The 15,825-nt window shown below is 31.9% G+C and overlaps 1 protein-coding gene across 2 annotated transcripts in view; it reads left to right on the forward strand.

The window, feature by feature from the left end:
• LOC118205678 (mdm2-binding protein-like) overlaps positions 1-15,825 on the forward strand; it is a 156,665-nt gene that overhangs the window by 102,494 nt on the left and 38,346 nt on the right. For both annotated transcript variants that reach the window (XM_035377972.2, XM_085827615.1), the window contains 2 exons: positions 3,585-3,679; positions 14,160-14,597. In XM_035377972.2, the coding sequence (XP_035233863.2) occupies positions 3,585-3,679; positions 14,160-14,597 (533 nt within the window). The remainder of the gene's footprint in view (positions 1-3,584; positions 3,680-14,159; positions 14,598-15,825) is intronic.

Consider the following 15,825-nt stretch of genomic DNA (forward strand, 5'->3'; position numbering starts at 1 on the left):
ATAGAAGATTCCAGAAAAATCTAACAAAATGAAAAATGTCTCCATGGTATTAAAATGCATTGGATGTATTTTACAGAAAGTTTGCGATGAATTTCTTAGTTTGTGGAGAATGTCTGGAAGAACAATGAAAATATAATATTTGAATCTTTTACCTCTGATACTAGAATATTTTTCTTAACATTTTTATCTTCCCTTTATTTTCTCTACTTTTCACTAGATGCAGGCATGGAAAATACCAAAAATACTTCTAATCTTATCACTTGGACAGGCATTATAGAAAGGATTTTTTTTTATTAATAAAGAAACCTGACAATTTAAGAGATTTATCTGATGTCTTAATGCATCACACACATGGTTGGTGCTAGGCATTTTCCCATCTGATGGATCTCTGCGGATCCTAAATTCTGCTGCCTTGTGCTTTTCTAAATTCTGCTTCCAAGTGCCTGCTCTAAATTCTAAATGTTTTGCCATTTCTAGATTTTGTTGCTTGATGTGTCACTAAATTCTAAAAATTCTGCCACACCAGCTCTGTAACTGGCTCTTACCATATATATTTCATATTTTTTCTGAATCTTCATATTACTACTAAAAAAGTAAAATTAGAAGCTTTTTCTATACATTCTAAATGCATTTAGTTTTTTAGAATAACAGAAATCTTTAAGTCCAAAAATTCTAAAATGAAAAGAAAAGATGTTGAAGGGAGAAACTGAACACTTGAAGAGAAAGAAAATCATTCTTCAAAGATTTGTACAGTTATTATTATGTAAATTACACAGTTGTTTGTAATTTCAGCCTTTATTATAATTTCCCATTTCTATTCCCTCACCAGAATGCAAATTACTGAGACAGTTTTTAAACTGAGGTTTTTGGAGTACAAGACAGAGTGTGTTTCTGACCACTGCTTGCTCGCTGCTGTAGTTCCTGCCAGCTCTGATAATTTGCAATTATTCCATCTTTGAATTATTGCTGCAGACATTTGAATTTATAATGACAGAGTTAAAACCTTACTGAGCCAGATTAAATTAAACTTATAGTTGTTGACCACTACTCCACATTTTTAGTTTGAATTTGACTGTTCTGGTTTAATTGCATCACCACGAGCTGTAATTAATTTTGTGAGCATCAGACCTTGCATTTATGTTCTAAATTCTTTTTAAATAAGAGGTTCGTTCAAACCTTTGTTTGACTTTGTAGTTACTCTCAGACATAGCCAAAATTTGCTTCACGTCTGTCGGGGGATTTGGGGCTGTTTAACTTTTACCAGATCAAGTAAACCCTCATGGGTACATTGTGGAGAGGTTGACAAGTTAGGAGATAAAGCACACAGAAACTAGTGAGAACATCGGTTTGCGTATTGAGACAAATTTCTAATTGTTAGAAAAGATCCTTAAAGAGATGGAAATTGGTATAAATTAGTCGAAATGTCTGGGAAGGCTTCATAAAAAAGAGGCATAAATATTTTGTTGAGTGTTGTTGCTACAAAACATAAATGTTTTGTAGATTTTAATGTGTAATTATCCTAATATCGTTTAAGAATCAATGTCATAAATTACATGTATTTTTGAACTGTGGAATTTTATTAGAGTTTGATTTTGATAGGGCTTTTTTAACAAATATTGTTAAAAAATAAATAAAATTTAATGGTGATCATATAAATCCATAATGACTATTTAATTTAATTATTTATAACGAACTGCTTACCCTTAAAAATTATCTTTACATATTAAAGCGAATTATTGCCTTTCATTAATCCTTACCGTGGTCACAAGTTAAAACGCGAAAACGTAAACATTCATGTAAAACTTATTCTTCACATCTAGTTTGACTTCAAATTATACAAAACAACTTATCACCCGTGGGGCTTTAGTGGCTTTTTGGAACCTTGAAGTATATTAACTGGGTTACAACCCCTGGAGCTGTACATGAAGCTCTGCGTCAAACAGAGCCTCAAGTGTGTGTGTACATCAGGCCGTTCAGGTTTGCTGTGATCAGCAGATTTATCTCTGTGCAGACAGCAGTGGTGACAATAGCCAGTCTTTTGTTATGGATTATGCTGATTATGATTATACTTCTCATTTTAACCTATGTTGCTTGACATAAATTCCACCTGCTATTTACTAAAACTCTAGACTGAACAAATATGTGACAAAATGAGACATAAAAAAAAAATCAGCATAAAGCTAACATACACTTAAATAAAATGTCACTAATCTTTCAAACATGTCCAGCTATTATAAGTGTAAAATATTTAATGTTACTTGATAAATTTCATAAAGTTTATTTTATTCTCAAACTTAATAGTTATGTTAATTAAGTTATGTTTAATAATAATGCATCCTACTTTATTTTTAGAATGGCATTACAAAAGTGAAGTTCGAGCATGGATAATATTTTTAATTGAATTTATTCAGTTCCCAATTGCTCTTAATTTTTTTCATTAATGGTCCTTTAAAGTCTTTAAAAGTACTGTGTGCAGAAATTTCTGTGTGCAGAAATGTGTACGAACCCTGTTCAAGTCATGTGTTGGCCTCCAAATTCACCTGTTATTAATCCAATGGAGCATTTGTGGTCCCATCTGGAAAACTAAACTCGGGCTACCATGCTACCCCTTTCCAATGTGCGGAAATTTCAGGACCAGTTGGTGAGCACTTGGTACCAGATACCTCATAATACCTATTAGTCAATACCATGCTGGGTGCTGGCAGTTTTAAGGGCTAAAATTGGTCCTGCATGTTATTAACAGGGTCATAATGTAATGGCCCTTTGGTGTATATAGTGTATCATGCTAGTCAAAATTAATTTTCGTTGAATAAACAGTAGCATTATGCAAGATTGTAAAGACTTAATATAATACAGTACAAAGTTCGTAATCTGGACTCATCGGACTTCAGCGATTCCGGATTAAGGGTTTTTCCGGATTATAGATCATCAGTTTAAATCTGGTAAGATGGCATGCAGAAATTATACAATTAAAAATATGAAACCATAATTTATGAAAAAAAGAGCAATTATGATCTAAACAATATCAAAATTTACAAAAAAAAAAAAAAAAAAAAAGCTTAATATTTATTTGTTAACATTTCTTTCGATGTAAGTTGTTTAAGTTGCTTTGTTTTTTTGTGCTAAATGCGCATGTGTAAACATTAAATGCACATGCATAACATTAAACGCGTATGCGTAAAGCATACAAAAAAAAAAAAAAAAACGTTTATGGCTTTTAGGTCCGAATTATAGATCATTCCGGATAATGTTCGTCCGGATTACAGAATTTGTACTGTATAAGAACTGTATGGTTCGTTGCTACAGTAGCAGAGAGCAGTCATACGACTGGGAATAATAAAAACACTTTGGTGGCTGAGAGTAGACATACTGCAAAAGATTAACATTTTCCCCTTAACTGCTTTTGAATAATATAATCTATTATTATTTGCAGCTGATGTACATTGTTGCATTAAGTGTAAGAGATTTAGTTCAAGGGCCAAAGATTCAAATCAATTTGTTTAGTGAAATTTAAAATTTTTTTAACCATTTTCTTGTGCATATTTTAGTAATGTTTTAAAATTTCATTATCATTATACTTACAGTTACGAGACATGACACAGCATCTTAAAAATGATTTTGAGACAATATGTAAGGAGAAATGGCCAGAAATTTTAAACTGTATCTATGATGATATTTAGTAAGTTTTTCATCTTTCCTTACGCTTACTTTTTTAAAAAATTTTCGTTAGTGAAACATATTTAGATATGATATTTATAATACAGTCAAAAGTCTTTAATCCGGACTCGTCGGGACTTCAGCGATTCCAAGTTATCGATTTATAGATCATCAATTTAAATCTGGTAAGATGGCATGCAGAAATTATAAAATTAAAAATATGAAACCGTAATTTATGAAATAGAGAGCAATTAGGATCTAAAGGGTATCAAAATTTACAAAAAAAAAAGCTTAATATTTATATTTTTACTTTATTAAACATTTCTTTTAATGCGCGCATGCATAAAGCATACATTCCACATAGTCTAAATTAGAAAATTGCAACCAGAAAACTATTTGATGTGTATTCGTGATATTTATAATGACGAGGAATTTGATTTAAATCATATCAAAGAGGGAGTACATAGAGATGAAATACTACATTTAGTAAGGAATTATAAGCCGAATAAAATAAAAACATCTGCCCTGAAGATAAGGATAGTGCTGACAGATCAACTTCCAGTTCATTGCGTGCCGTGACGTTTCCCCCTTCTCCCGCAGAGCAGCATGAAATTGATAAACAGATTTCGGAATGGTTAGAGAATCAAAGGATATGCCTTTATCCATTTTTTGCAGCCATTCCACTTTTTGTTTGATTGACATCGAAACATGCTTTCGCTTTGTAGATCCTTTGTTAGCTCCAGAATCGGAAATTCTTTTTTGACATAATCGAAAGTTCAAGCTTACTTTTATAAAATTGCTCTAACAGTCTGCAAAAAATAATAAGCCGGATCCAATTCGAAGATTAAGGAACAACGCAATCTGCAACATTAACTGAAATAGATAATTAGATAATTTTAGCTTAGCTTATACCGTCTGTTATACATTAAACGTGCATGCGTAAACGTATAATACCTTTACGCATGCACAGAAAGTTTGTAGCTTTGAGGTCCGGATTATGGACGTCCGGATTAACGACTTTTGACTATATATTTTAAACTGAATGTTTTTAAAAGGTTCTTTTAAACTTTTTGGGGAATTTTTGAAATCATAAAGACTCTAGATACTTTACTTCGGAATTCTTACTACAAGTCCACAGTCCTTAAAAGTCCTTAGGTTAAAGGTTTAAGTTCCTTAAAGGTTTTTTTAAAACAATTTTTTATATTTAAAAGTCCTTAATTTCACCAAAACCGGCAAAAGGTTCTTAATTTTACTCATCTGACATTTCTGTCTCCCCCCCCCCCGATTACTTGTTTGAGTGTGAATTAACATTTTGAAAGAATACTTTTTTGCCAATGTATTGACAAATATGTATTTGATGGGTTAATGAATTCTTTTTAAATTATGTAGTGCTAAATGTGGCAACTATCAACATTTTGGCATTTTCAAGATCAGTTTTTATGCAAAATTTTTGATGATTTTTCTTGCAAACATAATAACATTGATAAATATATTAAAATTATATTATGAAATAGCCCACATTTTTTAAAAATGTTCTCTTGTCATACTTTTAAAGTGACATTAACTTTCCATTTTGGTGACTTAGGAATATTTTGATTCTAAAAATAAACAAGATAATAAATGCTAAATAAAGTTACCGAAACAACTCTTAAAAAAATCCTGTAATTATTTAAAATATAATTCCATTTGTCTTCTCTTATATTATCTCATGATAAGAGTTTTCCCCTATGTAATTGTTTCAGAATATTAATATGTATATCAGTTTTCTCTTGAAAACTCAATTTGGACTTCTGTCTTCTGTTCCCCCCCCCAAAAAAAAAGTCTTTTGGCTTTTGCTCTTATAGATTTGGTAGGTATAAGTTTTCTTTTGGATTTTATTAACACGTAATGGACATATTTTATAGGAAAATTTTGATTAATTTCTCATCTTTTGGAGAATTTTTAGAAGAACAATGAAAACAAAATTATTTAAATGTTCTCCTTTTGATCCCAGAAGTCTGTCATTTAACATGTTTATCTTCCCTTTATTTTCTTAGCTTTCAACTTGACACAAGCACTGAAGCAAGCAACAAAATTGAAAACCGACATTATTAAAAGATTCATCTTATATGTCTCAGTGCACCATACATACCTCAGTGCCTGCCCTAAATTTTGTAGCTTGGTGCTTAACTAAATTCTAAAATTTCTGCCACCCTGGCTGTAGCACTAACCTTGACCTTCTACTATTTCATATTTGTTCTCAATATTCATATTATTAAAGAAATAAAATAAGCAATTTCTTCTGCACATTCTAAATACAAGCAGTTCTTTTAAATAACAAGGCTCACCAGCGGCCAAGCGGTAAAGTCGCTGAACACTGGTAGTTCGGTCCGAGGTTCGAATCCCGCGAACGGGCTGGCTGCATGGGTGTTTTCGTGGTTTTCCCCATGTGTAACATGTATACAAGCCAGTTTCCCTTAGAAAGTCCTCCACGAAGGCATCCCTCCCCTTAGGCAGATAGCCCTAGTGAGCTTTGCCATAATTAAATACACATACTTTTAAATAACAGAAATCTTTAATTAAATCTGAAAATTCTGAAATGAAAAGGAAATTCGAAAAAGAAATTAATTTTATAAAGAAAGAGAAAATTATTCTTCAAAGGTATACCTTGCACAGAAAAAAATAAATAAATAAATAAAATTATACAGTTCTATATCTCCCGTTCCACTGGACCGATTGTTGAAGGTTAACTTGCATTTTCCATGTCTGGAATGCGCAACTTAGGATATATATTAGATTTATATATAGCATAGTTCCAATGCAGGTATTTTGACACAAAATCGGACTTTTTCTGAAATAGCATACCATTTTTTTTTTTTTTTTTTTTTTTTTTCAATATTTCAATTTTACAACTCAAATTATGTCAAAGTGGCAAGTTTTGTGAAAATCACACGAGTAGTTTTTTTAAAAATTAGCTTTCAAAATTTCAGCTCCTCCGTGTTAATTGAATTTTGTATATATTTATTAAAATCTCTTTTTTTATTAAACATATTTGATTCTTCCTTTCACATTTTGAAATTTAGGTTCATTTCAAATAAAATTTGCCTATTTTTTGTAATTTATTTTTAAAATTTGTATTTTCAAATAATTTTTATAACTTTTTTTTAAAAAAAATTAATTATAACCTGTAAAATGTTTATTATCATCTTAAAGTAGATGTATTTCTAAGCATACTTGCGGAAAATTAGATTTTTTATTCAAAATTTCGTAAGATATACATGAATTTACATATTGGCGTGTTTTGAAATTTAGTATATTTGTTTTAAGTGATAATAATGCTGAATGTGGTTTATAAACTTTGTTAAAATTATTTTAAAGTAATGAACGATGACCCTTTTTCCACTCTTGTACAATAGAAAACAGGAAAAAATAGGTTGCTATAAATTAAAAAGTTCGCCAAGTGAATTATTCGCAAACTGGAGGGGGGAATGCGCAAGGATAAATTTAAAAATTTATCCTTAAATTTATCACCAAAAATTACAAAACTTAATATCTAGGCATAATTTTAACCATAAAATCAAAATATAGGAAAAAAATTGGTATGTTATTTCAGAAAAAGTTCGATTTTGTCTCAAAATATCTATGTTAGAATAATGCTATGTCTATAAATCTAATATATATCCTAAATCGCACTTTCGAGACGTGAGAAACGCAAGTTAAATTTCAATAATCGGTCCAGTAAAGCAGTATATATAGAACTATCGTTTTTTAATGCAAGGTGTACACTGTTAAATCATTAATAACTTTTCAATGAAGCAGAGAGTAGTGGAAACATTGATCTGTTTATAGAATCAAATGGACTTAGAAAAGATGCTAAAGAGAAGGAAACTACTGCAAATTAGTAAAAATATTTGAAAAATTTTCAACTTAAAAAGACACATAAATGTTTTATTATTACAAAAATATTATATTTTGTAGGTTTTAATGTATAATTATTCTAATATCATTTTAGAATCAATATCTTAACTGCTGTAAAATATTCTTAGTGCTTTTTAATAGATATTTTTCAGAAATAAAAAATATGTAATTGTAACCATGTAAATCTATTATGAGTAATGGTATCTAACTCCATAATTTAATTACTGCTAACTGCTTATCGTTGGATGTTATCTCTACTTGTTAAGGTGACCTGTCTTCTTTCTTTAATCCTTATTGTGAATGCAAGATACAACACAAAAATATGAAAATTAGCTTAAAACTTTATGCCTTACAGCTAATGAGACTTAAAATAATACAAAACAACCTATCATCTCTGATGCTTCAGCGTCTTATTGGAGCTTTATATTAAAATATTAATTGGGTTACAACTGGAGCAAATCTACATGAAGTTACGATGCTGTTTTAGACAAAGTGCAGCTGACTTTCAACATTTGCAACCATACCAGTGTCAGGTGTTTATGTCTGTTCTGGGTTTTATTTCCAAGCAAGCAGCTGCAGTGGCAACAGTCAAGCTTTTGTTATGCGTCATGCTGATTATCATTTTACTTCACAATTTTACTTAAACCACTTGACGTGAAATTTGCACATACCTCTAGTCTGAGCGACTATGTGGCAAAATAAGGCATAAAAGAAAGAATCAATGTAAAGCTGTTAGTAAAATTTAAATGAAAAGCCGCTTATCTTTTTTAAAATATATTGGACTATTATAAATGTGTCAAGAAATTTTATAATTTAATGCTAATAACTTTAAAAAATTGCGACATTAATTTTATTCTTAAATTTTTTTAGTTAAGTTAAATATTAGATTATGTTTAATAATAATGCATCCATATTAGAGATTTATTTTATATTTACAAATTACAAAAGTAAAATCTGGATGTAGATAATTGCTGTGGTTTATTTAGTTGGTATTTGTTTGATAGGTTATTAATTTTTTTCTCATTGATGGTCGTTAAAAGTACTTAGTTTCCATGTACAGAAGTGCATATGAAATCTGTTATTAGAAATGGTTATTTTTGTTATAAGCATTTTTAAATGTCATATAACCACATTAAAAATATTTAATACATGTCAGTATATATATTTAAATTTTGATTTGCTCAGAATGTTTTTAAATTTAACAAACATTCTCTATTCGTAAAAAGCAAATTTAAAGTTAATTAAATTTTAAATTAAATTGAATTACAAATAAATGATAAATTATTGCTGCGAACTAATCTACAATATCATTTAAATTCTGAGAGCATATGCAAATCAAATGCAAGTATCAAAATCTATGAATATATAATTCCAATAAATTTTTTAATCCTAAAAATTTATAAAAATTCATAAGTGAATAATTGTTGAGCAGGCAGGAGACAGGCTTCTCAAGGGGAAGTTGCCTCTAAATCTAACTCTTCAATTATTCATTTCGTGTTTCGTCATCCATGTAGGCAAGGGTAGGCTTCACAAGATTCTGAACCTAAACATAATGTTGAATTATCAATTCTGTGTTACATTTTTCTAGGGACTGATGATTCTTTAGTTTCACAAAGTGTCATGAGACTTTATATCATCTAGTGATATACCATGAGAAGAGATTTGTTAGGAATGTATTGATCAGTTTGAGTAAGACAGAAGACAGTTTGCTGGTGAGGGTTGATTCTGAGCTAGTAGTGTTAGCCAAATATTTAAAAGAAAGAAATTTCTCTCTAATTCATTTTCATTGAAAATATTCTAATATTTTTTATAATCCGATTACATTAATTCTAAAAAGTGTGTTCTTTGTAATCATTTATTACAAGCCAGTATAAATTTCTATGATATGATGGCATTTCTAATTAATTGCAGAAAAATTTTTATTCATGAACCTCATACAGAAATATATGTTTTCCTGAATATAATATATTCACCAGCATATTCTATGGCTATATTATCCTGATACTTGGATGTTAACAGGCATTCAGCCACTGCAACATATCAACTCTTTCCTGATAGCACACAAAGTAATTCTGTATGGAACCTGATGTTGAGAGTCCCGATTATTGAGTTCTTATGTTGTATCAGGTATAAAAGAAGAAAAGAGGCACTGAATGTCCCAACTGCAATGACATGGGAAGGTAACGATGAGGCATCTTCTCTGGTCATGGAAAAGTATAAAATTGTCATCCTGAAAAGGAGGGAGGAGGCCTTTGCAAAAGCTGTGCTGAGAATAGGATTACCAGTTTTGTAAACATATCAACAAGTACTTAAAATTCTTTAGTTACAAGCACAGAAATCATTCAGAGTTCTTTTCTGAAGGTCAGAGTTTTTGTTTCATCTATTAGCAGGCTATGAAAGAGCTTGGCAGACTGTCAGAAAATCATATTGGCAGGACATCTGGGGCTTGTAGCTTAATAAAACATTGGTTCCTCATAAATGCTGAGGCCAATTCAGAGACAGGAAAAGCTTGGAGAAATTTCTTGAAAATTAGTGTCCAGTAGCAAAGAAGGGCAATGTAAGCTTTAGAATATTGCATTCTTGGTAATTAAATTAAAGTAGCTGTTGATGATGAAGAAATAATTAATAGCAGACTGTTGCTTCTGTTCTGATGGGCTGCAAACAGTTTAAACAGATAATTTGCTTGAAAGATCTTGTAATTGAAAACTTGGGAAAACTGTTAGTGTCGTTGTCCCTAACTTTCTAAAAGAAACTTTCTAAAAGGGGCTTTCCACCCAACATTATTAATCAAGCAGTTAAAAAATTCTCATCTCAACACACTAAAAGGCACGCTCTTGTTTTAGGAGATTATAAAAATTCTGTTGTCATTCCCTTCTTTCCATCAATTAGCTATAAAGTTGCACATATTTTGCAGAAATTTAACTTTCCGGTTGTTTATTCTCCCATCAATAAAATTCCGAGTTCCATACTCAAGGACCCCATTCCGGATATGAATTCCTGGGGTATTTATAGGATTCCTTGCCAGTGTGGTTTAATTTACATTGGCCAAACTAAGATTTCGTGTCAAGGAACATGAGGCATATGTTAGAAAAAAGGAAACACAGAGGTCTTCTGTTGCTCAACATTGTTGGTCCGAAAACCACACTTTCAGTTTTTCTGCTGCCAAAATTATTCAAAAAACATCTTCCATTGGAGAACTGGATTTTCTAGAGGCATTTCACATTCATAAAAATCTTTCTGTTCTAGTTAACGATCCTAATTCCAATCCAAATTTGCCTTCGGCCTTTAAAGAAATTATGTTTTAGTTCTGGTTTCACCAACAGATGGCGCCACTTGCTTATTCTTGTCCAGGCTTTCTTATCTTATCTAATCATTATTTCCTATCTGGTTCATTTGCGGTTTTGCAGCTGAAGATGGTGGTTCGGTAAAACCATCGAAACTAGTCCTGTGAAAATTTGGTAAATATAACGCTGATTTTTGTTGTTTGACTTCTGAATTAGTATTTATTCGGCGTGTTACTGTGTCTTAATTTCTAAAAGAAGTTGTCATTTATGGCTTCCAGGGCATCTTTAATATTAGCCTATGTTCTTGATGAACCATGTTGCACCTGTTATGAGCTGTAGAATATTTTTTAGAAAAATAATATGCAGTTTTTGTATATTATTATTCTGTGCTGCAGCCGAGGTGGAAAGGCATTTAAGACTAGCCGGATGATGAAAATATAAATATTTTGCATCCTCACTAGAGAAAGTCTTGAAGTTTTTTAGAGCAATGGCTGAAGCTTAAAGTATTTAGTGATTTGGTTTTTTAACTTGAATTTCAGTATCACCAGTACCTGTGATTTGTTGGGGCTTATGTGAGTCTTCCAAGTTTTGCATCAATTCTTGATGGCTGGGATCTTGCTTTGGAATCTGTCAGTTGCATGTTCAAGAACTTGTAATTAGCTCTGGGGATTTATGAAGTTTGGGAAAATAACCATATGTTTCCATTTTTTCTGAAAGTAAGGATTCCGCAGGCAAACATTTAGGGTATTGCAGATACACACGATGAATCTGTTTGGGAGGTTCTTTAACACAGGATTGGTCACAGGGTATCTTCTTGGTGCTTTTCTTAAGGAGATAAATTTAATGATGTTGTTCACTTCTGTGGGAGAGATAAACCGAACTATTGATTTTTGGAAGCTACTGTAGTTGAACGGGTCAGAACTCAGTCCTTGGTGTGCTCATCTGAGCTTGGTTTCACTAGAAATTCATTGTTTTTAAATTGTAGCTCCAAATGTTTGGCAAATATATAGAGGGGTTTTCTTGATTAGTGTACACAGAGCCTTTCTCTGCCCTGTCTGGATAGGAGTAGTGTCTGTGTGGTGGTATATGTTTTTTTTTTTTTTTTTTTATGAAGGTCCAAAAGCTGTTATCTTCTATGTTAAGGTTATCTGTGGTACCACTCCACTTTTCAGATCTATAGATTGGATGTCTTGTTTTATTTTCTTGCTCATCTGGTTAATATCTTTTTTAATTTGAGGATTCTAAGCTTTGTTGATATTTTGCTGAGACATTTTGAAATTTAATGACTATGTGCTTCTCTGACGATGTGAGAACTTTTTAGCGAAGGATAAAGTTGAATTCTAGTGAATTTTCAGTGAGTCTACCAGTGGCTGTCGATGTCACCAGTGGTTTTGACGTTCCTTTATTATAAAGCTTTCTTTTGTGGAGTAAAGTGTGTTGTGGTGCAAAACAGCATTCAATCAGTTATCTTTTTTGGCAGAGAATCTTTGAAGCTAGGAACTCCAGTCTTGACAATAACAGGTGAGGACCAAGGTGAGGGCTTTTTCAACGTGAATGTATAGTGGGATGTTCTCCGTAGCAATGAAGAAGTTAAGTATTTTGTATCTTCTATTTAAGATGCACAATATGTAGGTGGTTCCTTCTAGAATATGCATGTAGAATGGATTATTAAGCACACAGCTGTGAATTAGGTATATGTTGCCATTTGAGTAGTTGCAACCCCAGTGCACATTTTTTGAATTGAAATTAAACTTGTGTCAAAATGCTGCTGCCCGCCAGTGGCTGAGCAATAAAATTGCTGAACACTGGCCCTTCCGACCTGGGTTCGAATCCAGGCGAATGGGCTGGCTGCATGGGTGTTTTCATGGTTTTTCCCCATGTGTAACATATATACGAGCCAGTTCTCCTTAGAAAGTCCTCCATGAAGGCATTCCTTCCCTTAGGCAGATAACTCTAGTGTGCTTTGCCATAATAAAATAAAACCAAACCAAAATGCTGCTAGGCCATGGTGGAACATTTGTCACCTGAGATTATTGGACTTTGTTGGCCACAATGTTTCCATACTGATTTTGAGATGAATGAGAAACTCTAAGTAGTTAAAAGAGGGAATCTGAGAAATTCCAAGTCCTTGCAAAATCTTTTTTCAAACATTATGAGAAAAAGTGGTAGCTTGATGCATTCAAGACTCCTTCGTTTGATTGGTGATTGATTTTCAGAACTTGGAGATTAAGTACAATAAGCTCATGCTGGATACTTTTGGCCTGTGTGTAGGAAGGCAAACTTCTAATCACAACATTTTTTTAGGGGGGGGGAAGGAAATAGGGATGGTGCAAAATCTGTTTTTCTGCAGAAGGGCAGTCATTTCTGATGAGTGTTACTGTTAAATACTAATTTCAAATTCAAAGTCAGACTTCATTTTGGTTTTGTGCTACTCAAGGTTGAAATTCGTAAATTGTTTTTGTATTTAAATCCTGAGTCCTTGATAGTGATGAGAGGCATCTTTGAACTTCTTTTGAGATATCTAGAATTTGCTGCTTCATCGTTATAGTTTTCTGGTTACAATTGGCTGTAGGAAGGGATATTCCAGAATTCTTGCGGTTGATTGATTGCTCCTAGTCATATGATTCAAGTGGGTGCTTGGAAGCAGCATTATTAGATTGATCACATTGGAAGTGTGCTCTGCTTGGTTACGGGGTGTTGAAGTCTGCTTCTGGTCACTAAATGTAGAAAAATCCTTCATATGATTCTGGGATGCCTATATTACCAGCTTTGCAGCTGCTGTGTATATCTATATATATATAGAGAGAGAGAGATTGAATAAATTATTGCTTGCAGAAGAATTTATTTTGCATTGTTTAATTTCATCTTGAATTTCTCTTCCCCCCCCCACTTCTGCTTATAGTTATTTTATATTTAATAATTATCCAACCTTCAGTTTCTTATTTATTTCTGCAGAAAAAAAAAAAAAAAAGTTTTTCAAAAGAAAATTTTTTCTCCATATATTGCTGTTATCAATATTTAAATTTGCTTTAAAATCTTAATTGTGCAAAAGCAAATAAATTGGAATAAAATAATTTGTGGGAGCTAAGCTAAAATTTTAGTAAACTGCATGCAAACAACTTTGATTGCATTTCAAGTACAGCAAATCTTCTCTAAAATGTCTAGCTACAATTTCAGAGGATTTAGGTTTTCTTAGAAAAGTGATGCTTGATAATGAAGTCTATTTGTGTTAAAAATACTTGTCACTATTTTGTATTTGTATTTTTAACGGATAAGGAAGGTAGCAGTTAAAGCTGAATAATGCAATACTTTTTTTTTTAGTTACAACTGTGACAGCCAGGCTGAAGAGAAAGAAGCTATTGGTAATCAGATGGTGAATTTTTATGTACAACATGAAACTGCAAGTACATGTAATAACCAACAGCTGGTTCCAGACTTAAAAATAAATGTGAAAACTAAAAGCAATTCTCTGTCTAAGAGCTCTGCCATGAAGAATCATGCTTCTAGTAAAAAAGAGAAAATTAAAAAAACTAATTATAAAAATAAAGACTTATCATCAGATACAGTTAGAAAGAACCTTCTTTCAACTTCTGCAGTTAGTAAGAAATGTGCTACTAGCAGTAACTCTAGAAAAACATTTTTAGAAAAGAAGCTATCTGGGAAGTACAGTCTCAACAAGAGTCAGACTAATAATATGCCTGTTAGAAGTAGTCCAAGAAAGAAAATTGCTGTGAACTATAGTTCTTCCTCAAATATAAGGTATTTATTTTATAACCTGTAACTATTTAAATCGTTTGATGAACTGCTGTCTTTCTTTTTTTCTCTTTTTATTTTAATTATTTAAAAAGTTACAAGTTTAAGCGTACAGTACTAGTTTGAAAATATTGACAGAAATAATTTATTAATCATTTTTGAAGCAAGTAATTTTTTGTTATTGAAATAGAATCTGATTTTTTCCCCTTATTTTTCTTTTTCTTTTTTTAAATAATTCGTTATATTAGCTGTACATGCATATGAACATGGTTTTGAATGTATTAACTAGTCCATCCCTTCCACTTTGCTAGGATAATCAACTAAATTGCCTATAATTAAAAAAGGAAAACTACACTGTATATGTTATCTTAGAACTCCACATGCAGACACTGAAGGGAGATACATACTATTAATATGAACCATATTCCCTTCAGAAAGCATGATTAGACAATGTAAATAAGAGACATGGGTGCCAGAAGGGATACAAAGACACAGCAAGAACATAGTAAGCAATGTAAAGCTGTTTATTAAATGAAATTTAACAGTACGCTAGCTACTATATTCAGAATATTATTTCACAAGAAATGTTTAAAGCTCTGATCATTCACAACCAAGCATGCTGGTACTGATGACTCATAGATAGCTAAATATTTTGAGATACTAAGAGTTTTGCAGATAATAGTAGTAGTAGTGGTGATGACATGAGTCCATGTCAAAGGTGTATGCAATATGTTATTGATGTTAGACAAATAGGTAAATATGATGATCTCAAGGTGAATCTGGCATACCCAGACCTTTGATTCACGAAGATTCCAATTTCCAACTCTACTTCTGCTAACCTGCTTTACAACATATTTTCCCCCAACTTTCTCTTAAAATTGCTTGCAATTTTTATGTAGCTTGGCTTAATGCTTCATTATATGCACCCAAATAAGTGATTTTGGGCTTCTGGAAGTGCTTGGTTTTTCTCTGCGTTACATATAAAAGAAAACCAAAGTTGTTTTGCCAATGAGACATTATGGCTTACTTCTACTTTGATTGCAAGAGCATTATATGTTCAAAAATGTTGTGTTCCAGCTCTCTTCCAATGAGCATCAAATACTGCTTGGGGTCATCTGGTAGATATTAGCCGACGTGCACAAGATCAGGGTTGTTTGTCTTGCCACTGAGCTGAAGATCATACATGCTGTTTTGCTAAGCGCTGTGAGTTTTGCATGCTCTTGAGAAGTTGCAA

The sequence above is a fragment of the Stegodyphus dumicola genome, chromosome 12 (genome assembly GCF_044657685.1).
Source record: "Stegodyphus dumicola isolate Sdum_Otavi_A_Nest chromosome 12, ASM4465768v1".
Lineage (NCBI taxonomy): Eukaryota > Metazoa > Arthropoda > Arachnida > Araneae > Eresidae > Stegodyphus > Stegodyphus dumicola.